General features: G+C 56.4%; 2 protein-coding genes across 7 annotated transcripts; both read left to right on the forward strand.

Annotated features, from left to right (window-relative positions):
- Positions 1 to 1,003: 1,003 nt before the first annotated feature.
- Positions 1,004 to 15,907, forward strand: CLCNKA (chloride voltage-gated channel Ka). Of its 5 annotated transcripts, none has more exons than XM_039367351.1 (22): positions 1,004 to 1,393; positions 1,511 to 1,822; positions 2,649 to 2,777; positions 3,015 to 3,143; positions 3,634 to 3,714; positions 4,610 to 4,749; positions 5,867 to 5,944; positions 6,085 to 6,163; positions 6,304 to 6,429; positions 6,765 to 6,849; positions 6,942 to 7,043; positions 8,146 to 8,230; positions 8,407 to 8,580; positions 8,787 to 8,856; positions 9,176 to 9,286; positions 9,418 to 9,631; positions 9,777 to 9,910; positions 10,965 to 11,065; positions 11,192 to 11,275; positions 11,810 to 11,896; positions 12,190 to 12,279; positions 15,746 to 15,907. In XM_039367351.1, exons 2-21 carry the CDS (start codon positions 1,669 to 1,671, stop codon positions 12,235 to 12,237), a joined length of 2,211 nt encoding a protein of 736 aa, XP_039223285.1. In that variant the 5' UTR covers positions 1,004 to 1,393; positions 1,511 to 1,668; the 3' UTR covers positions 12,238 to 12,279; positions 15,746 to 15,907. The 5 variants fall into 5 exon arrangements, with proteins under 5 accessions (XP_039223285.1, XP_039223282.1, XP_039223283.1 ...); XM_039367348.1 differs by having other exon boundaries at positions 1,006 to 1,393; positions 12,190 to 12,267; XM_039367349.1 differs by having other exon boundaries at positions 1,006 to 1,169; positions 12,190 to 12,267.
- A 1,451-nt stretch (positions 15,908 to 17,358) lies between these two features.
- On the forward strand, positions 17,359 to 21,618 carry LOC120319054. 2 transcript variants are annotated; one of them, XM_039367361.1, is made up of 6 exons: positions 17,359 to 18,366; positions 18,637 to 18,682; positions 19,471 to 19,530; positions 20,156 to 20,674; positions 20,951 to 20,993; positions 21,327 to 21,618. In XM_039367361.1, the coding sequence occupies exons 1-5, from the start codon at positions 18,356 to 18,358 to the stop codon at positions 20,966 to 20,968; spliced, it is 654 nt and encodes a 217-aa protein (XP_039223295.1). In that variant the 5' UTR covers positions 17,359 to 18,355; the 3' UTR covers positions 20,969 to 20,993; positions 21,327 to 21,618. The 2 variants fall into 2 exon arrangements, with proteins under 2 accessions (XP_039223295.1, XP_039223294.1); XM_039367360.1 differs by lacking the exon at positions 21,327 to 21,618 and having other exon boundaries at positions 20,156 to 21,312.
- The last annotated feature ends 1,035 nt before the right edge of the window (positions 21,619 to 22,653 follow it).

Here is a 22,653-nt window from a genome sequence, read left to right on the forward strand (position 1 = left end):
TTATTCTGTGCAAAATTTATCCATCTTCTCCACACCGAGATGTATCTTTCTTGTGAACGATCCTTCAAATAGGCAGAAATTTTGGCCATTTCTGCTAAATTAGAAACTTTAAACGACCATTCTCCTATGGTAGGCAAAGAATCTTTCCTTCAATATTGCCCAACCAATAGCCTTGCCGCCGTAATAAGATTCAACATTAAAATAGTTTCTTTAACATCACAATCTTCAATAACACCTAACAAAAACAATTGTGGTGTAAACTTTTATCTTTCTATTAAAAATCTTCTGAATGTTCCACCAAACCTTAATCCAAAAAGCTTTTATATTTCTACACGTCCCCCAAATATGATAATAGGTTGCATCTAAGCAACCACATCTCCAACAAAAGCACCTGCTGATGCTTTTTTGATTTTCAGGAAAAAGGGGGGGTCTTACATGCCTTTTGTTTGGCCCTCTGAATTCACCATGGAGCACGTGGGCTCTCCTGCCCCGCAGCCTCTGCTCTGGGCCTCTCCCTATGAGTTCTCTTGACCTGCAGCAAGCAGCCCCCCCCCCCGTTGTCTGTCTCCTCCCCAGAGACTGTGTGAATAGCTGCCTGCCCATTTTAATGGTTAGCCTGGTGAGATGGCAAGGATTGCGAGAGGCTGGTGCTGTGTCTGGCCAGGCTGCTTTGGGAGGAAGGGGTTGCAGCCCGTTCCAGCAATTTGGCTCTCCCTGGTCTTGGTTTTGCACCCCCGCAGCTGACCTGGACCTCGGGAAGCGAGCATAAACTGGGATGGTGAGCAAACTCTCCTGACCAAAACAAATGACTCTCAGGGGCGTGGGTGGCAAGGTGTGGGGCAGCCAGCCAAGTGGGGCTGGTTGCCAGCTACCTGCCTGCCTCCCCCCCCCCTTCGTGCTGCTTGGTGAGATGGCTGGCTTGAGCTGGAATGGGCCTGCTGGAGAGCCTTTCCTGTGGGTCCCAGAGAGAGTTCGGGATAGTTAGAGGTCAGGGAGGGAGGTGTGGGAGAGAACAGGGAGGGCCAGGGAGACGGGCGTGTGTGCCTGCGCACCTGATCTGCTCAGGGCAAATGCAGAGCAAACTGGCTTCAGGGAAGTCGCCTTGACCCAGGAGCGGCAGGAGTCGTCTGCAGGCACACGCAGGGGCGCCCTGACCCAGCTGAGGTGGAGTGAGTCTCCTTCACCCAGGTCCCAGTCGGGGCCATTGAGGGGACCCTGGCTGTGTTTGAGCTGGGGGGTGCGAGAGAAGGAAGAGTGTGCGTTGTTGTCTGGATTCCCTTAGTGTCTGAGGCTCCCTCAGGCAATACAATTCCACCTTTCTCGAGCGAAGAGCCCTTGCCTTGGAACCAGGCAGGCAGATCCGGTCAGAGGTTTGGCCTTTTTTGCGGCTGCTGTGAGTGGAGCATCTTCCCTTTGCAGGGTGACCAGGACCGTCTGGGGGGTGGGTGGGAGGATATCTGGGTGCGCGTTCCTCTTCCTTCCACCTTTTCTGAACTTTTTTGCCTTCCAGGATTCAGGGGAAGGAGCCTCCACACTTCCGTCCTGTGGTCCAGGTCCCTACAAGCCGCCGCAGGGGGCAGCTGGGGACCCGTCCGTCTGGGTGCTTGCAAACAAGCAGCTTAGCTCCTCCGGGCCGGCATCCAGCGCTTCCGTTCCCAGCCTCAGGGCATGGCTGCTGAGAGGCCAGAGAGAGCCAGGGGGGAGAAAGAGGGAGGCCAGAACAACAACGAGGAGGAGGAGAAGGAGAAGGAGGAGACAAATGTGTTCCTGCCCTGGGAAGACAACTGGAGACCCTGGCCGAAAGCCCGGCGCAAGGTGCACGGTAGGAACCTGGGAGAGCCCACCCAGCCTCAAGAGTGGCTTCCGTATTGGTGGCCCCGAGGGGGGAGGCTCTCCAGATGTTGCTGTTTCCCCAGAGGTGGTGGCCTCTTCCTCCATCCTTGAAAGAGGTTGGCCAGGGGTAGGCGACCTTGGCTCTTTTACGACTCATGGACTTCAACTCCCAGAATTCCTGAGCCAGCCATGCTGAGGGGAAAGGGAGAGGTTTCCAAGCTGAGCCATGCTCAGGTATTCTGGGAGTTGAAGTCCACAAGTCATAAAAGGGCCAGGTTTGAAGACCCCTGCTCTAAATGGGCCTTATTGTAGACCTGATGGCTGCACAGACTAGGCCAGTGTTTCTCAACCTTGACAATTTAAGGCATGTGGACTTCAATGCTGGCTGTGGAATTCTGGGAGTTGAAGTCCACATGCCTTAAAATTGTCATGGTTGAGAAACACTGGACTAGGCCAAGGGTAGGCAACCTTGGCTCTTTTATGAATTGTGGACTTCAACTCCCAGAATTCCTGAGCCAGCCATGCTGAGGGGAAAGGGAGAGGCTTCCAAGCTGAGCCAGGCTGGCTCAGGAATTCTGGGAGTTGAAGTCCACGAGTCGTGAGGGGGCCATAGTTCCCCCATGCTGGCTCAGGAATTCTGGCAGTTGGTCCATGAGTCGTGTGGGGGCCATAGTTCCCCCATACCGGCTGAGGAATTCTGGGAGTTGAAGTCCACGAGTCATAAAAGAGCCAAGGTTGCCTACCCCTGAGGTTGGCATTACAATGGCCGGGCCTCTCTTTCGCCCCTAATTCCCAGCCTCTGCTGCCCTCTGCAGGTTGCCTGGAGTACTTCAAGCGGCAGCTCTTCCGGGTCGGGGACGATTGGTATTACCTCTTTGCCCTGGGCGTCCTCATGGCGCTGGTCAGCTTTGCCATGGACTTCACCGTCTCCAGAGTGGCCAGCGGTGAGCTTTCACCCCCCCCCCCCCAGACCCCACTTTTCTCACCGCCCTCCCCCAAGCTGGGCTTTTGAGGGACAAGCAGAAGGAAAGAGTGGGTCGGTGCAGTCTGCGGAGACCCCGTGCCACAAGGGATGCCACAAGTTTCAAGAGGGGCGGGGGTTAGACTTCTCCATGTGGGAAAGGCAGTCCTGGGGGGCCGTTCGGTCCCCAGCCGGCTTAACTTCCCTTTGGGTTCTCCAGCGCACCTGTGGCTTTACCAAGAGGTCGGAGACTACCCCGTGCTGAAGTTCCTCTCCTGGACCATGTATCCGGTCGCGCTCTCGGCTTTTTCCACGGGCTTTGCCCAAAGCATTACCCAGCACGCCGGAGGTGAGGCGGAATGGAGGCCGGGGTCAGCCACCCAGGGGCGGCTTTGCTGAATCGGCCCGGTTCCAGTCCCTGGACTGGGAAGCAGCTTTCTTCTCTTCTCCCAAGTCTGGGTGAGAGGAGAAAGATGGCCAACCTGAGCCCTTTTGGGAGGTTTCCTTCTTCCGTTCGCTGCCTTGTTCTCCTCCTGAAAGGACGTTGGGTGAAGAAAGGGCAACCCAGGGCTGCATTTTATTTATTTATTTTATTTATTTATTTATGAGACTTCTATACCGCTTTAAGTGCAAGCACTCTCTAAGCCAGTGGTTCTCAACCTTTCTAATGCCGCGACCCCATAATACGGTTCCCCATGTTGTGGTGACCCCCAACCACTTATACATCACCGGGTGCCAGGGGCGTGGCCAAAGAAAAGGGGGGAAAAAATGGCGGGCAGCCTTGTTTGGCGACCCCCGTGAAAGGGTCGTTCGACCCCAAATGGGGTCCTGACCCACAGGTGGAGAACCGCTGCCCTACCTGGATGATGTTGCTGCTGGAATTCTTCGAGTCGACGCTGACCGAGATGGAGAAGAAAGGGGTGAGGTGGTAGTGGGCTACCAGGGCCAGCAGCGTCTGGTTGAAACCGTACTCTCCCGAGGGGGCGCTGATATTCCAGCCTCCAAGCTGGGGGGGGGGAGAGAGAGAGAGTGAGAGAGAGACCCCCTATGGGTCAAGAGAGCAGGAGAGCCAAAGAAGCCCAAAGCCCCCCCCCCCGAACGGCTTTCTTGTCAGCCCGAATGAGAAGCTTAAGCGCGTCAATTGCAAGGTTATTTTTTTTTTGTTCAGCACTGGCTTTGGACCACGCTTCCCATCATTCTGAACCGGGCCAGCCAGCACCAGCTGGGACCATCCAGATCAGTGGTTCTCAACCTTTTTAATGCCGCGACCCCATAATACAGTTCCCCATGTTGTGATGACCCCCAACCACTTATACATCACCGGGTGCCAGGGGCGTGGCCAAAGAAAAGGGGGAAAAAAATGGCGGACAGCCTTGTTTGGCGACCCCCGTGAAATGGTTGTTCGACCCCCAATGGGGTCCCGACCCACAGGTGGAGAACCACTGCTCTAAGCGGTGTACACCAGTAAGCAATGTATATATATATATATATTTACATTGCCCCCAACAATCTGGGTCCTCATTTTACCTACCCCGGAAGGATGGAAGGCTGAGTCCACCTTGAGCCGGTGAGATTTGAACCGCTGACCTGCTGAACACACTCAGCTAAAGTGGCCTGCAGTACTGCACTCTAACTGCTGCACCACCTCGGCTCTTTTTGGGTGAAGAAAGGGCAACCCGGAGCCGCCTTCACCACCCCGGGCCTAGCCTGGCTCCCGTTGGGGTTTGGGCGTCGGGGGCAGCCTCTGGGCGGGCGCCAGGGAGCCCTGCCAGGCGGACAGAAGCGGTGGAGAGATCCCTCTGCCTTCTTTGCCAGGCTCTGGCATCCCAGAACTCAAGACCATCCTGACCGGCGTCATCCTGGAGGAATACCTGGCCATTGAGAACTTTGGGGCCAAAGTCGTGGGGCTGACCTGCACGCTGGCCTGCGGGAGCACCCTCTTCCTCGGAAAAGTGGTACGTGCCCAGCGGGTGCGCTGAAGGGGGTGGGGGTCTCTCTCGCCTCCGAGCAGCGCCTCCACGGTCTGGGGGGGCGGGGGGGTCAGCCTTGGGACATAGCAAGGAAGCTGTGGTGGTTTGGAAGGGAACCGTGTCCTGAAACAGGAAGTTGGGTGTCTGGATGGAGAGGCTTCGGCCGCTGCTGCTGCCCCAGATCTGTCTAGTCTTGCCCACCTCCTCTTTAAAAAGAGCTGGTGCTGAAGGTGCCCGAGCCCAAGAGGGAAAGTGGGGCTGGGTCCCTTTGGGCCAGGAAGGAGCTGAGGGGTTGAAGACCCCGCCAGGGTCAGGCCAGCAATCTGGGTGAATATAGAGGGGGGAGGGAAGTCTCCTTCCTAGAGATCTTCAAGGTCCAGCTGAGGTCAGGAGACTAGCCTCTCACCTGGGGGGGGGCTGCTGGGAGAGACCATTGTTAGGATGGAGGGGCCCTTGGTTGGCCAGCTCTCCCTCCTCTGAGTCTTTCGGGTCCTTAATTCACCAGTGGAACAACCTGCCTCCAGAAGCGGTGAATGCTCCAACACTGGAAGGTTTTTAAGAAGAGACTGGACAGCCATTTGTCCGAAAAGGTATAGGGTTTCCTGCCTGAGCAGGGGGTTGGACTAGATGACCTCCAAGGTCCCTTCCAGCTGTATTTCTATTCTATTCTATTCCATTCCATTCCATTCCATTCTATTCTGCGTTCTATTCTATTCTGCATTCTGTTCTATTCTATTCCATTTTCTATTCCATTCCATATTCTGTTCTATTCTATTCTATTCTATTCTATTCTATTCTATTCTATTCTATTCTATTCTATTCTATTCTATTCTATTCTATTCAGCAGAGAAGCAACCTGGAACTAAGGAGAAACTTCCTGACAGTGAGAACAATTAACCAGTGGAACAACTTGCCTCCAGAAGCGGTGAATGCTCCAACACTGGAAGTTTTTAAGAAGAGATTGTCTGAAATGGCATAGGGTTTCCTGCATGAGCAGGGGGTTGGACTAGATGACCTCCAAGGTCCCTTCCAACATCATTATCATCATCATCCTTATTATTATTATTATTATTACCCTCTTCCTTCTGCCCGGCTTCTGCAGGGACCCTTCGTTCACCTCTCCAGCATGATCGCCGCCTACCTGGGCAAGATCCGGACCAGCGTTTCTGGGGAGTACGAGGTATGGCTGAGGAGGGCGAGGCTGCACCCCAGGGGCAGCTGAGGACCTTGTGGCTGGCTAGAGGGGGCTGGGTTCCTGGGACCCCTGCCTGGGGGGGGGGAGACTGGGCAGCCACCTCAGCCTGCCTTTCCTTGGCCTAGAATAAGAGCAAGCAGAACGAGATGCTGGTGGCAGGAGCGGCCGTGGGTGTGGCCACCGTCTTTGGGGCACCCATCAGCGGTAAGACCTCGCCGGGAGGCGGCTTCCGTTTCTGGCCAAGTCCCTTAAGGCAGGTTGGGGGCCGGGGAGGGGCCAGACAGATAGACGTGGGGCTGACTCTCTGGGATGCCCTGCCCTCCCCCCTCTCGCTGCTCCCCCAGGGGTCCTCTTCAGCATCGAGGTCGTGTCCTCCCACTTCGCCGTTCGGGACTACTGGAGGGGCTTCTTCTCGGCAACGTGCGGCGCCTTCATGTTCCGCCTCTTGGCCGTCTTCAATAGTGAACAAGGTGGGGGGGCCAAAGGAGGGAGGCCTTGGCCACTGTGTCTTGAGGGAGGGGGAGAGAGCGCTCGCCAGAGGCAGTTCACCAGCTGACCGAACGGCGTAGCTGCAGGTGGGGTGACTGGCTGGGGGACGTGGGGGGCCGCACTGAGCAGGGGGCAGGCCGTGCCACTTCTTCAGCTTCTCTGGATCGTGCTTGGAAGCTCCTTAGGACAGATGGAGTCGGCCCTTTCCAGTGGGCTGCTTGGCTGAGGGTCAAAAAGGGGGTGGGTGGGTGGGGCGGGCGCTGGGAAGGGGCTCAAGAGTCGGACCCCTTCAGCTGTTGCTGTTTCTGCTTTCCAGAAACCATCACGGCCCTCTTTAAGACCAGCTTTAAGATTGATTTCCCCTTCGACCTGCCGGAGACCATTTTCTTCACCTGCCTGGGGTGAGGAGTGAGTCTCCCTGTCTGTGGGTGGGGGGGAGTGAGTGGGAGGCAGGTAAGAGGCAGCAGGAGAGCCCCCCCTCTTTCCTTTGCAGTGTGATCTGCGGTGTGCTGAGCTGTGCCTACCTCTTCTGCCAGCGCTGGTTCCTGGGCTACGTCCGGAGGAACCGCTTCTCGGCCAGGCTGTTGGCCACCGAGTAAGTAGCCGTGAGAGGGCAGCTCTCCAGAGTCCCTGGGAATGGCCTCTCCGATTCTGGGATCGGTGGACGAGGCTTCCCGTGCAGGAGGTGGGCTCACCAGGAAGACCACCCATGTGTGCCAGCAGTTTAGATTGCCCCCCCCACACACACACACACACCCCTTTTCACCTCTGTGGAAGAAAATTGCAGTCCGGCTTCCAAGCTGTTCAGACTCTTGGATCTCAGGCTCATCTCTCTCTCTTTTTTTTTATTGAAAAGTTTTATTACAATATACATCCCAAGACCCACCCACCCCAACCCCCCTCCACTTCCCAGAGCTAAATACAGGGTTACAAATAAACAATCAAACTCTAAAAAAAAAAAATTACCGAACTATACAAGTAACCAAGTCCATAATGCACTTTAACTCCCTTGTAACATAAATATAAACAAATTAAAAATAAACATAATAATATAAACAAATCAATGTTGTTAAACCGTACTAAAACTAATCAAAATTAAAAAAAAGAAACTATTAATAATACTCTAAAGCAGTGGTTCTCAACCTTTCTAATGCCGTGACCCCATAAAACAGTTTCCCTTGTTGTGGTGACCCCGAAGTGGGTGTGGCCACCAATAAGGGAGTAGGACAGCTAGGGAAAAGGGAAAAAAATGGCGGACTGCGTTGTTCGGCGACCCCCGTGAAATGGTTGTTTGACGGCAAATGGGGTCCCGACCCACAGCTTGAGAACCACTGCTCTAAAGTTTACTCATAAGCTAAATGAAACTTTTTAATCCCACATTTATTCTGAATATAATCTATCCATCTTCTCCAAACCGAAATATATCTTTCTTGTGAGTGATCCTTCAAGTAAGCAGAAATTTTTGCCGTTTCTGCTAAATTTGACACCTTAAGCGCCCGATCTTCTATAGTAGGCAAAGAATCTTTCTTCCAATATTAGATCTCCAGGCTCCTCTCTAAAGCTTTCTCTGCTTCTCCATCGGGAGATTTGCCCCCGGAGTTACAGCTACCTAGGGCAGCCCCCAGCCCAGACTCCTTCGCCGATGCATCACCTCTGCGATAAACTCCTTTCCCTGACCTTTCGGCCTTCATTTGCAGGAAGCCCCTCTACTCGGTGCTAGTGGCCTTCCTGCTGTCCTCCATCACCTTCCCTCCTAGCCTGGGACAACTCATGGCCTGCAGGGTAACTTACCAGCCATTGCTGCAGAGGGCAGAGCCTGCGGAGAACGCAGGGGGGGGGCGCCGTGGCGAGCCACGGGAGCCGGGGCGGAGGGAGGGGCTGCCGGTCCTCTCTCTGCCCTGGGACGGAGGCGGGGAAGGCGGATACCGTGTCCCAGGCGTGGCCTTTCTCTTCTGCAGCTGAGCATGAAAGAGCTGCTCACCTCCCTGCTGGATAACCGCACCTGGAGTGTCCTTTCCCAGAACGTGTCACTTGACAGCCCTCCGCAGGTGGACCCCCTCAACCTGTGGCAGGAGTGGTGGCACCCCAGCATCTCCGTTTTCGGCACCTTGTCTGTCTTCCTGGTGATGAAGGTGCGTGTCCGGGGAACTCTCCTCCGCCTGGCACGCAGCAGAGATCCCCCTAAGGCCCTCCGCTGGGCCTGGCAGCAGCGCTCCTTCCAGGGGTCTCCCTTGCTCCGTCCGTCCACCTTCTGCTTCACAAGAGGAACGGTCAGCCGGACACTGTGGGCTCTGCTCTGGGTTCGGGCTGCCAGCGTTGACCCTTTCTGCCCTTGCAGTTCTGGATGCTGGTCTTGGCCACCACCATGCCCATGCCCGCTGGGTACTTCATGCCCGTCTTCATTTACGGTGAGCGCTTCCCTTTCCTCTAGCCCAGTGGTTCTCCACCTGTGGGTCGGGACCCCATTTGGGGTCGAACGACCATTTCACGGGGGTCGCCAAACAAGGCTGCCCGCCATTTTTTCCCCCCTTTTCTTTGGCCACGCCCCTGGCACCCGGTGATGTATAAGTGGTTGGGGGTCACCACAACATGGGGAACTGTATTATGGGGTCGCGGCATTAGAAAGGTTGAGAACCACTGCTCTAGTCCGCTGCCTGCAGCTTCCAGAGAGGTTGGCCTGTCCAGTTCAGGAGGGAGAGGTTGACCTCTTTCTCTGTCCTCCCCCAGGAGCTGCCATTGGCCGCTTGGTGGGCGAAGCCGTGGCCCTCCTCTTCCCCGGGGGCATCACTGCCGAAGGGACCCCCAGCCCCATCATCCCTGGGGCGTACGCGCTGGCAGGTATGTTAGGAGGCTTCCTTGGCGCGCCTGGGAGGCAGGCAGGGTGGAAACACTCCCCCTCCCACACACACACACACACACACACCCCTTTGCTCTCCGGGAAATCAGCCACCCACTGCTCTTCCCCTCAGGGGCTGCTGCCTTCTCTGGCTCGGTCACCCACACCCTCTCCACCGCCTTGCTGGCCTTTGAGATGACCGGGCAGATCGCCCACATCCTGCCTGTCCTGCTGGCCGTCCTGGTGGCCAACGCCATTGCCCAGAAGTTCCAGCCTTCTTTTTACGATGGCACCATCATTGTCAAGAAGCTACCTTACCTTCCCCGCATCCGGAGCAGGCATATCGAGTGAGCTTGGCCCGCTGGCACCTGGGGGGTTGGGACGCCGGCCTTCCCAAAGAACAGGCACTCTGCGTGTGTCCAGAGCACCTGGCCAAAGGGCGGCCCCGGCGCCATAAAGCCGTCGGTCTGCTGAGCGCTGCTTCCCTTTCAGGTCTTACACGGTCACCACCCGAGAGTTCATGAACACCGATTTTGCCATGCTGGCCCAAGAAGCCACCTTTCACGACATCCTCCAGGTGGTCACCATGACGGATGCGCAGGAGTATCCTGTGGTAGACAATGCTGGTACGGTGGTGTTCTGAAAGCAGCGGTGTGTGTGTGTGTCTTGCTGGAACTGTCTGGTGGGAGGGTCCCCCCTTATGAATGGAGCAGCGTTGAAGCATTTGTAGCATAAATACGCATGTACACCCACCCACCCACACACACACAGCCACATTCCTAGAAACTGCAGTCTTAAAATAACAGTTGGAAGGGACCTTGGAGGTCATCTAGTCCAAGCTAGGAGAAGCTATACCGTTTCTGACACGTGGCTGTTTTTAATTTCTTGTTGAAAGCCTCCAGTGCCGAAGCACCCACAACTTCTGGTGGCAAGCTGTTCCATTGGTTTATTCTTCTCACTGTTAGAAATCTCTTCTTATTTCTAAGAAGGTTGAATCTCTCCATAATGGGTTTCCAGGGACAGTTTGTGCTTTGGAAAAATAGGTTGACCCCCTGCTCTCTGTGACAGCCCCTCAAATATTGGAACTATTGCTATCATGCCTCCCCTGGTCCTTCTTCTCTTCACTGGACTAGCCTTGCCCAGTTCTTGCACCCGTTTTTCCTATGTTTTAGCCTCCAGTCCCCTGATCACCTAGGTTGCTCTTCTCTTTCTAGATCAGTGGTTCTCAACCTGTGGGCCGGGACCCCATTTGGGGTCGAACGACCATTTCACGGGGGTCGCCAAACAACGCAGTCCGCCATTTTTCCCCCCCTTTTCCTTAGCTGTGCTACTCCCTTTTATTCTAGTGGCTTTTGAAAGCCAATAGAATAGACTCTCTTGAATAGAGTCTAATTCTATTGGCTTTCCAAAGCCAATAGGAATTGTCCAGGCTGTCTCTGCCCTGCTGAGCCCACCAAAAGTCCCATTCTGCAAACGGTGCTGCACCAGTTGAGTCGTCCTCGACTTACGACCGGTGGAGTAGTCCTCGACTTACGACTGGTGGAGTAGTCCTCGACTTACGACCGGTTGGGGGTTGCAGCATTAAAAAGGTTGAGAATCACTGGTCTAGAGGCTCAACATCTTTTCTTACAGCGTGGTGACCAAAACTGGATGCTTCCCTCTGCTTCTTTTCTCCCTCAGAGTCTCAGATGCTGCTGGGGGCGATCCAGCGGTCCAGTCTCATCCAGTTTCTCCAGAGCCACGAGGATTCCAGCCTGCCGCAGGAGAAGCCGGGGAAAGAGGTGGGTCCGAGAAGGTGACTCGGGCAAGAGCTGACCCTCTGCTTTCCGTGGGGCGGAGTGGGTGGGGCAGGGTTCCTTCCCATCTTGCCTCTCCTGCCTCCATGGCCGTGCTTCTCCCCTCCCTAGCTTCTCTCGGGCCAGACTCTGAAAGAGGGGTGCACCATCAGTCCGGTGAGCCTGCAGCTCTCCCCGTGGACATCTCTGCACCAGGTACTTCAGGCCCTGCAGGTGGCACCCCACCCGAGTGCTGAAGCGGGGCTCATTCCTCTGCCGAGGCGCCAGGCCAACAGCGACAGGAAGGAGGGCGGGAAGCTGCCACTCTGTTGAACCGTGCGGTGTCTGTGTGTGTGTGTGGGGTGGGGAGAGGCTTTGATTGGGGAACAGGGCCAGGCAGGGTTTTCAAGGGGGTCCATTGGGAAAGAGGTTTTTAAGAAGGGGGCCTCTTATTTATTTATTTATTTATTTATTATTTATGAGACTTATATACCGCTTTAAGTGCAAGCACTCTCTAAGCGGTGTACACCAGTAAGCAATGTATATAAACATTTACATTGCCCCCAACAATCTGGGTCCTCATTTTACCTACCCCGGAAGGATGGAAGGCTGAGTCAACCTTGAGCCGGGTGAGATTTGAACCGCTGACCTGCTGAACACAGTCAGCTAAAGTGGCCGGCAGTCCTGCACCCTAACTGCTGCGCCACCTCGGCTCTTCCCCTCACCGAGGTCTCTTTTTCTCTCCCGCAGGCCCACAACCTCTTTGAGATGCTGAACCTCCAGCGGGCGTTCGTCACCCAGCTGGGGACAGTGGTGGGGATCGTGACCAGGAGGGAGGTGAGTGGGTGGGCTTCCCCAGGAGGGCGCAGCGAGGTGCTGTCCTTCCTTCCCACCAGCCCTCCTTCCGTGGGCGCCGGTGGGGGCAATGAGGACAGGCGGCTTGGCTGGTGCTGCTGCCGCCGTGCCAACACTGGCAATCGTCGGTCTGACAATGAAACGGGGCCTCTCTTGAGCTGGCGATGGGTTTGGCAGCTCTTCCTCGGAGGGGAAGCAGTTCAGGACATTTGCAACATCCACTCGCTCTCTGTGGTCCCTTATCAGCTTGGCTGTTTCTTCTTCTTCTTCCTTAGCTCCGGAAAGCCATCGAAGAGCTGGCCAATCCCAAAGCCGGGCGATAACGGAGCCAGCGGGAGGAGCGTGCCGGAGAGGTGAAGCCATAGGTTGAGTTCCTGGGCTTGGCGTTACTGCATGCTAGCGAAATTCTTCGGCCTGTCTAAAGAAGAATTCACTGCAAAGTTAAAAAAAAAGAAAAAAATACGGAAAGAGCGAGCAGCAAGGGGAAGATGTAGGCGCTTTTTAGGTCTTCTGGCATTTTAGAAATAGTTGCAGAGACACAACCGAATCGTTCTAACGTATAGGAGGCTCAAGACTTTCCCCAGTTTGGCAACGGGTGCGAGGGTCTAGCGCAGGGGTAGGCAACCTTGGCTCTTTGATGACTCGGGGACTTCAACTCCCAGAATTCCTGAGCCAGCAGGGGGGAACTATGGCCCCCTCATGACTCGTGGACTTCAACTCCCAGAATTCCTGAGCCGGCCTGGCTCAGCTTGGAAACCTCCCTTTCCCCTCAGCGTGGCTGGCTCAGGAATTCTGGGAGTTGAAGTCCACCAGTCATAAAAGAGCCGAGGTTACCTATCCCTGGCCTAGTCTGTGCAGCCATTAGGTCTACAATAAGGATCGTTTAGAGCAGGGATCTTCAAACTTGGCCCTTTTATGACTGGTGGACTTCAACTCCCAGAATTCCTCAACCAGCCTCCATTTTGTTTGTTAGATTTAAGACAGGGGTCTTCAAACTTGGCCCTTTTATGACTTGTGGACTTCAACTCCCAGAATTCCTGAGCCAGCCTGGCTCAGCTTGGAAACCTCTCCCTTTCCCCACAGCATGGCTGGCTCAGGAATTCTGGGAGTTGAAGTCCACCAATCATAAAAGAGCCGAGGCTGCCTACCCCTGGTCTAGCGTGAGGCGAGTGGGTTTTGGGGGGAAGGAGGGGCTTCACCTGGCCGTGTCCTTTCCCCATCCTTGTTTTTCCTAAAGAAGGAGTCCCAGAAACCCACCCTCCAGACACGTCCTTCAGTCAGGCTGGATCAGACCTCGCCTCCAATCAGAGCAGGCCTGCCTTGCTCCTTCCTCCCTCAGCTGGGGTCTCCTGGGGGCCAGCTCCTTCCTTCCTGCTCTCTGCTCCTTCCAGGCAAGAAGGAAAATTTTTCTGCCCCAGCTGTTTTTATTTACATCTTCAGTACGACATTCCTGGGCCAGCCACGCTTTCATCCATAAGGAAGGACTGAGGTCGCTCTGTGAACATTAGCAAGCACTGGAAGGGAGAGGAGACCCTATGGAAACCCTGAAGGGAGCTTGGCCGGAATTCCCAGCCGGCTATTGACCCCTGCTCCAAGTCCATCCTCCACGTGCCTCCCCCACCGCTTGGCCGGCTGTGCAGGGTCCAGCTCAACGCTGAAAGAGCGTTGTGGATCAGGCCGACTCTTGACGGGCTGTGCCAAAAAAGCGTAATCCTCCTGCAACTGAAACGGCTCGGGGACCCGAATGCACTTCCTCAGCCCAGCTGCCAGGCCAAGGCTGGGCTGGGCCTGAGAAGCAAGACCACCCTCAGCCCTGCAATCCTGCCTCTCCTGGAGCTACTCGTGCCACCACAGTTGTTGCCAACCGGCCACCCAAGTGGCCTCAGCCTAGTCGTAGAAGACCTCGTCCTCGGAGGGAGAGCTGCTGTCCGCGTAGTGCAGCAACGTGGCCCTCTGCTGCCATCTACAGGAGTTGGGTGGGCCCACCAGCTCCCCTTCTGCCCTTCCCAAGCCGCCCTACTCCGGTCGTTTGCTTCCAGGGGTCTGCTTGGGATGGGGGGGGGGTGTTCCTGGTTGGAGAGCGTGAAGGTCCGGAGGCTGCCTGCGGGAACCGTTGGGCAGGAGAGTAGACCGTCCTGCAGAGAGAGGCCTTCCAGATCTGGCTGGAGGAGGAGAAGAAGGAGGAAGAGGAGGAGAGTTAGAAGAGAAGACGCCGCCAGGGGATAGAGAAGCGATGCACCGGCCATACCTTGGAGCTGGATCACCTCCAGTGAGCCTGCCCTGGAGCTCAGCTCCTCTTTGTTCAGGGGGAAACTGCTCGGCCACATCTGGCCAGGGGGCAGAGAGCTGGGAGGTGAGGCACAGACGGCTGGGGGCAAGGCTGACACAATGCAAGCTCCTGCAAGAACACCAAAGAGAGCAGTTGATGACCAGCTGTCCCTCTGCGTTACCTCTGGGATGCCCAGTAGCTGCAAACACAGAGAATGCTGGCCAGATGCCTCCTCCTGTCCCCACTTGCCCCAGCCTCCCTCCCACCTGCTACAAACCGAGCCTCCTTCAGCTGGTCAGTCGGCTCCTCATAGAGCATCTCTTCAATGGGGGGCGCACTCCATGAGATGGGGCCACGCATCCTGGGGCCATGGCGCTGGGCTTGGTGATGTGGTCCTTTAGGGTCTGCATGAAGCCTGGAGGACAGGAGAAGCAGGACTGAACTGAGACGTGAGCAGATGGGGGGACCCGGGGGAGCCATGGGGACGAAGGCCCCCGTGCCTGCTCTGCCGCACTCCAGCCTGGAAGAACTACGGAGGGTTTCCATGGAAACAAACACTGCAAGACGCATTCATCTCCATGCTGTCCAAGCGCTTAAACTCAGTGGAGTGGCAAAGACCCCTTTGCAGCCGGTGAAGATGGACTCGCCCGATTGTCCTCCATGGAAAGGTGGCCCTCTCCCCAAGGCTTATCGAGCTGACCACAATCACCCAGTGAAAGAGGAGAAATACCCCCTTGGCAGGGGATCTCGAGACCATCTAGCCCAACCTCTGCTCTTTGCGGGAATCTAAAAGCGTCCCAGAGAAGTTCTTCTCTGGGCTGCTGCTGCTGCTGCCTTGTCCAGCTGCTCTGATGCCTCGGAAGCTGTTCCCTTGGGATTGGCCGTGTGGGAAGACCCGTGTCATGGTGCTTGGCTGCCTTCTGCACAGCCTGAGATGCTCTGGGCACGGTGGCCATCTCACCTCCCCCCCCCCCTTCAGGAGGGACCCCCAAAATCAGGCTACATGACGTGGACACACAGTGTAGCTCTCCTGGCCCCCGGTGTGAGGCTGCGCTGATGAAAAGTGCCCCTCTTGTGTTCCTGCCAGACCTGGAATGGCAGAGCTGCTGGAAAGCCATTGATCCGGAGGGCAGGGAGGAGGTAGCAAGGGCCGGAGCCCCGGGAGGACTTCTGTAGGAGGAGAAGAGGGAGGTGACTTAGGATGGCCCTCCATGGCAGAGGCCCCCAGCCTTTTGGGCACCAGGGACCAGTTCCATGGAGAGATGTTTTTCCACAAACGGGAGAGTGCGTGGTTTTGTGTGCTGCCTGCATCCCACGGATGGGGCTTTGCTTGTTTGTGCAGACCGGTTGCTGGCGTGCCGCGCGGCCCGGTACCAATCCACAGACCGGGGGTTGGGGACCCCTGCTTTGTAGTCCAGCCTGGCTGGTTGTGGGTCTAAAGAAAGCCCCAGCCTCTGAGGAGGATTTAACCGTTTCTGAAGGCCACTCCTTGGAGAGGGTGCGGGAAGGGGCTTCCGGTTGATTGCTGCCCCCAGTTTGAAATCTCCTTTTCTCCCCCATAGGAGGCGCATCCATCCTGGCGGTGGCTTCAGCAACTGACCTTTAAATTATGCTTTGCCCTGCTAACCTTTGTCACGTCCTCACGGCTGTTGTGACTTTGCGTCTTCGTGCTTAGCTATCTGTACCACGTGCACAGTCTCCCAAATGTATTGTTTGACCCCGGATGTCTGCAATCACGTCGTTTTCATTGTCAGGAAACCTCAGTGCTTGCTTTTGGGGGGAGGAGGGGGAAAGTGGGATGGATGGAAAGATTTTCCTCAAGCAGCCCTCCTAAGGGGAGGGGTGCCAGCCTTTACTTCAGAGGTGTTTCTTTTGGGGGGGGGCAACAGGTAGATTGCCGCCTTCCTGGTCCGGCAGAGGGACAGTGCCCCCCTCCTTGTGGGGGGTGTGCTTCTTTTAGGACCCCCCCAGTATCTGGGAGTCCCAAAAGTGTTTTTTCAAAAGGCAGCTGGACTTGAAAAAGCACCTTTGGGTGACTGATCATCTGATAATCTCCCTAGAGAATATCTGGGAGTCTTGGAAAGGGGTCAGGGGCTTCCTCTAGCTGGGATGGAAACCCCGCCTCCCCTAATCATTCTCACCTCACTGCAAGGGGAGCTCACCCCCCCCCCCAAGGATAGGAAAGAGGGATTTCCTGCACACGTTCAGAATCCATTTTCAGGACCGATCCCTGGGCAATGAAAATTGCTTCAAGGTTCTAGTCCTCATTTTAGAGCTCTCCTTCCCAACTAATTCTAAGCTATTTGGGCACCGTTTTGTTGTATTGCTTGCCGAAAGAAACCCATCTGATCCGCTGCTCTTAACCCTACAGTCCCATGAAGTATTTGTAAACTGAACGACTCTTAGAGTACCCCAATAGGAAAGATGGGCCATCATTTGAGCATGTACAGAATGCAGGCCTCTGCCGCGATTAATCCTTGGAATGGCTGAATAATTCGTGTGGCTTCACCCACTGGCGAGTGGACTGAGCGGAGGGAGGCGATCCAATCGCACCTCTGTCCCAAATAGGAAGACCCCGGTTCCTCTCTGCTTTCCCTCATCCTTTCAGCCGCCACGAGGATGCAGAGGTAGACTGGGGCAAGATGGCGGGACTCCTGCCTGCTGCCCCCTCTCCTGCTGCCCTGCCTGTGAAGGGAGCCAGACCGACCTCGGCCTCGCGCTGGGCCCCACCTGGACCGCGGAGGTGAGCCCAAGTGGCCAGCTCACCTTTGGTCGTGCAAGAGCTTATGGTGGGGCGGGGAGCTTGCTGGAACTGCTGCGGGCATCGAGGTCATTTGCCCGGTTCGTGGTCCTGGAAACTGCGGGCTGAGCAGGCAAAAGGCGGAGTGGTCCAGCGCCAGAGGAGATACCTCCGCCGCCTTCCCTCTCCCATCACCTTCCTTCCTCCTTCCCTCTCCCATCACCTTCCTTCCTTCCTCCTTCCCTCTCCCATCTCCTTCCTTCCTCCTTCCCTCTCCCATCTCCTTCCTTCCTCCTTCCTTCTTTCCCATCTCCTTCCTTCTTTCCCATCTCCTTCCTTCCTTCCCTTCTTCCCTCTCCCATCACTTTCCTTCCTTCCTTCCCTCTCCAATCTCCTTCCTTCCTTCCCTTCCTCCTGCCCTCTCCCATCACCTTCCTTCCTTCCCATCTCCTTCCTTCCTTCTTTCCTCCTTCCCTCTCCCATTACCTTCCTTCCTTCCCTTCCTCCTGCCCTCCCATCACCTTCCTCCTTCCCTCGCAAGACCGACCCCCCAAAAGGCCGGGGCAGAGCGGATTCGGAAAGGGGGGGGAAGCGATGAGCCGCGCCCCCTAAAATCGCTCTAGGGACGGCCGCCCCCCAAAGCCCCCGATGCCAGAGAGGCTACGAGCGCCTCCTCCAGGGAGGCCAGTCGGCCAGCGCAGCAGCTCCGCGTTAGTGCTCGCCCTGCGGCGCACCCGGATCCGGCCCCCGGCGCGTGCAGAGCCGCTGCGCGGTCCTTTTCCTGCCGGGCATTGGCGATCGTGGGCGCCACGCGGCCCCCGCGGGGGTGGGGGGAACAGGGCAGGCCGGGGATCCGAGCCTCCGCTCCAGCCGCGGGCAGCCCGAGATCGCAGCTCTTGGCCGCGGTGGGAGCCCGGGCAAGGCGGGATCAGCGTCAGACAACGGGGCAATGGGAACCCCTGAACGACGCAAAGAAGGAAGCCGCGTTTCTGCCCAGCGCAGCGAGCGGCGGCCGGTCCTGCCACGCGGTTGCGCCGGAGAGGCATCCCGGGCACCCGTCGGATGGAGCCCACGCTGGCCGGGCAGCCCGGCAGCGATCGCTCGGAGCCTTCCACGAACGGGATGCTGGCTCCCACATTGCTTGATGCAGGAAGCGCTTGTCGGGGGAGGAGCGAAATCGCGCGTGGGGAAGGGATCCGGAGCGGCAGCCAATCAGAATTCCCAGATCTCCAGCTGGATCCCACTTCACACGCCCAGCTGTGCCTCCTTGCCGCCTGGCCCCGCCCCCTCCGCGTCAGGACCCGGTTCCCACCAATCGGGGAAAGGGAAGAAAGGGCGGGGGGGCCTGAGCGAGGCGGGGCCGCGAAATGGGAGGGAAGGTTCAAATAGCAGCCCGGGACGCCGGGCGGGCGCGTAAGCCTAGAGCGACCCTATGGCGGAAAAGTGAGTGAGGCACTGACGGCCCTTCTAGGAACTCGCCGGCTGGGTGGGAGGGAGGGTACTCGGCGCCGGTCACCTGACCCCCGCCAGCCAACGGGGCTGCCTCGTTTGGGCGGGAAACTGCGTGGGCGCGGCCGGGCCCTGAGGCACGTGTTGCTCTGGCCTAGCGAAGCCGGCGGGGCGGCAGTTGAGGCTCCGCGGAAGCGGGCCGAGGAGGGGCTGTCTCCGCTCGTCCTCCTCCTCCAGTCGCGGTTCCTGCGGTTCTCTTTCCAGGTGCGACGATGGCTTCCACTCCGTCGAGTGCCTGGAGAGGAATTTCGTGAGTGGCCGGGCCGAGCGCGTCTCTTCCGGGGCCGGGCGGCCGAAGGGTCCCCCAGCGCAGGCCGCCGCGCTCGTTGCCCAGCCTCGAGGCTGCTTCCAGCGCCCTTGGTAGCTCTGGAGGGCCCGAGTGAGGGCAGGCATCAGCCAGGCGGCCTCGGCGCTTTTTTCTCTGGGGGGGGGGGGAGAGGTGTTGTGTTTGGGTGGGTGTGTGTGTGTTTGTGTGTGAAAGAAAATGGGAGGAGAAGCTGAAGTGCTCTGCATCTTGCCTGCCTTCGCAATGGCCCAACACAGGGGTCTTCAAACTTGCCCCTTTTATGACTGGTGGACTTCAACTCCCAGAATTCCTCAGCCAGGCACTCTGGTTGAGGAATTCTGGGAGTTGAAGTCCACCAGTCATAAAAGGGCCAGGTTTGAAGACCCCCCCTGCTTGGGGACTTCAACTCCCAGAACTCCTCAGCCAGGCAGGCTGGTTGAGGAATTCTGGGAGTTGAAGTCCACCAGTCATAAAAGGGCCAGGTTTGAAGAGCCCCTGCTTGTGGACTTCAACTCCTAGAATTCCTCAGCCAGGCAAGCTGGCTGAAGAATTCTGGCAGTTGAAGTCCACAAATGGTAAAAGGGCCTAGTTTGAAGACCCCTGGCCCAACGTTCTGGTTGCTGTGGAGGAGCCAGGTTTGGGCCAAGAGAAACACACACACACACCTTCTTGCCCCCTCCCTCTCCCCCCCAACCCCGCCAAGCAGGCCCTTTGCTTCCCAGAGGCTGAATTCAATTCTGTCTCCTCTTCAGATGGCTTTGCAAAAGAAAGTGGAAGAGGACTTCGCCCAAGTGGAGAGCATTCAGATGAAGGTGGGTGCAAACCCAGCCTCCTTTGGGGGCGGCTAGAATGGCTCTGTCCTTCGGGCACACCAGGAGGAATGGGATTTCCTGGGAGAAATCTGCCAGAGGGGATAGGTTGCTAAGGGTGTTGAACGTTCGGCCAAGGTTTAACGTTCTCTACACTTTACGCATACTTTGGGGTCGTCTCTCTTGGGCTACAGAAAAAAAAAACACGTTCCGTTGCACCTATCAAAAATTAGACTTAGTACTGTTGGCCCTTAGTACTGTGGTGACTCTCTTCTAGGCCCATGGAAGATATGCACCTATAACTTGGTTTGCTCTCTCTGTCCGATTTACTCTCTCGGAGTCCTCCACCGGCATTCACTTTTCATGTCATCTTTCTAACAATTTCTGCATCGGCTTCTTTTGCTGGCTGCCTGTCAGCTTCTAAGAGCTGGGCCGTAATGTCTGGAAGGGCTGGGTTTTGCAGCTCATCCTCAGAGGGGCCGTGAACTTGCCACAGTTGCTTGCTGTTCTCGCTAAATGCAAGATGGGAACCGAAGGCCCCAAAGGAGGCCGAACAGGGGAAAGTGTCACAGGCAGGCTGAATTCCGCTCAGGTTTTGAAGAGCGCACACCCCGTATTTTTGGCCCAGATAAAAGCTTTGAGCACCGACTGGGAGGAACGACACCAACAATTGAAGGTGGAGCAGGAAAAGGTGACCGATCTGGAAGCCCAGATCAAGCTGCTGAACACCAAGCAGGAAGAAGCCATGGCTTCTCTTCAAGCTGATATGCTGCGTGCTGCCAGCCAGATCCAGCAGAAGGAAGGATTGGCAGAGGGACTCAGGAGAGAAGTCACCTTCCTGGAGAAGAGGGTGAGAGCGGCCTGCCAGGAGGCCGCTGAGAGTGCTGCTGGACTGGAGAAGGGAGCTCACGAGGCCCGGCTGGCTTTGGAGGCCACTCTGGCCTCTCTCTCCCCACAGCTGGACCGAGAGGAAGTGCTCAGGCAAACCTTGCAGTCCGAGCAGGAGACCCCCCCACCGCAGCATTGTGAGCAATTCCTGGGTGGCCAGGACACCAAGTGGCCAGGAGAGGCGGAAGGAGCGGAAGCCGCAGCAGAAGAGGCTCTGCAAGGACAGCCACAGGAGGTAGAGGGTGGCTTCCCGGAAGAGGTGAGCTCTGCATGGAAGGATTTATCTCAGCTTAACGGTCCTTGTGCTGGAGGACAACTCAGTGGCTGGAGGTGGGGACCTCTGCTGAGGACTGGCTCTCGGGACGTGGGACGGAGAGGGACACAATTGCTCTAGCTTCTTGGCTGCAGCATTATTTAAAGCTGAACTGGCAAGGGGGCTGTCTGGATGACCTCAAGCTTCCCCTTCAGCCAGTGCTGGAGGGGGACGAGGCTGGTTCTTCTCATCTGTCTGAGGCCGGGTCTTTTGCCTCTGCAGGTCTCTAGGTTCCCTTGATCTCGACATCCTCCCCAGCAGGCCTGTATGTAGCCTGTTCCACCTTCTCACTCACTGGGGTGGCCTCTTTATCTCAGGGCACGTGGGTGTGGGAGCTGAGGCTTTCCTGTGAGGGCTGGCTGAGAGAACTCGAGAGCCAGGCTCCTGGCGCTGCTTCGGCACTGCTGATTTCTGGGACGAGAGTCGGACTCTGGGTGTCGTGAGGGATCACCTGGTGGAGCGTGGGGTGGGTGCGAGAAGCCCGCGAGAAGCTTAGCAGGACCCCCTGGATGTCAGCCCCTAGGAAGGAAAGCCCCACCGAGCACCCTCAAGCAAAATGACCGGGAGATTTTGCAACACTATTCTTTTCCCCCCACAGGCCAAGCCCAGAGCCAGCAGGGGTATGGCTCTTGCTTCGTCCACCGATCACCTTTTGGCTCTTGAAAGGCATGCAGTGGCTCTCCCTGGTCAGGGGGAACAAGCTGTGTCTAGAAGCCCGCAAAGGGGGTGGGGTGTCTTTGGGACTTCTTTCTGGGAAAGGCTTCTGGCCAAACTGCAGCTGCACAGGGTTGAAAACTGTACTGCTGTCTGTCACCAGTGTCTTTCTGAGATGCATGCTGCTGGAGCTGATTGTCACTTAGCATTGAATAAAGATGTGCACACCTGCAAAACGAGCCCCTTTCTTTCAAGCGAGCGTGAAGAAGCGGGAGACTGCGGCGGATCCTGATGGAGCTTTCCCTCTTGCGCCGTTTCACTACCCCCTTCGAGGCGGCTTCTTCTGCAGGCATCTCTCAGCCCAGAGGCCTTCAAACGTGGCCCTTTTGTGGACTTCCACTCCCAGAATTCTGGGAGTTGAAGTCCGCAAGTCATAAAAGGGCCACGTTTGAAGACCCCTGGCTTAGCCAAATCTGGGATTGCCACCAGAGGGCACCCTGGTACCGGCTAATTCCTCTTGCACCGGCCTTTCTGGATGGTTGGGAAGGCAGCTGCAGAATTGCTCACGCCTTCCGAGTGGCTGATGCTGCGCTGCCAGTCTTCCCCTTTTTCAGAATAAACAGCACACTCCTATTTCCTCTCTTTTGGCACTTGCGCTGAATGTCCTTGGGCGAGGCAATGAGGCCCTTGCAAGATGACCCCAGCACAGTTGAGAGAAGGCACTCGGCATGGTAAACGGGCGCAGCTCATGGGATTGTCAGACCTGTTGCTCCCCCCTCTAAATGCATCTGAGGCTTTTTTTGACCTTCAAAAAGTGGGCAGGTAATCCCTTTGGACTACCAGACAGTGGCTGTTGAGGCTGTGGCAGCATTTGGGGTGCCTGCAGTGGGCTTTCCTCCCCGTGTCTTGGATCAAGTTCCATCCAACGTTCAGTGCAGTCTTACCTGGCAGAGAAGGCGTCCCCTCTGCCTTGACATGGATTCTTTCTGAACCAGCAGATTGGACAATTAAGGCCGCCTCCTTTAATTCCTCTTATTGCTGATTCTTCCTCAGGGTTGCTGATTATGGCTTTTAGATTTTATTGGTTGGCTTTATTGCACAGCCTCATTTTCTGGAGTGTTTTATGGTCACATAATGAAAAACTGGTACAAATTCCTCCAGAAGTGGAAGGTTTCTCCTCCATAAATTTATCTCCCTCCTGACACACTGATGCAATTAAAGCCAGAGCCAGCCACCACATCTCTGGGGCAGCAAATTCCACCGAGATCTTC

Source organism: Crotalus tigris, unplaced genomic scaffold (assembly GCF_016545835.1).
Source record: "Crotalus tigris isolate CLP2741 ecotype Arizona unplaced genomic scaffold, ASM1654583v1 scf7180000020588.15403103151:6194809, whole genome shotgun sequence".
Lineage (NCBI taxonomy): Eukaryota > Metazoa > Chordata > Lepidosauria > Squamata > Viperidae > Crotalus > Crotalus tigris.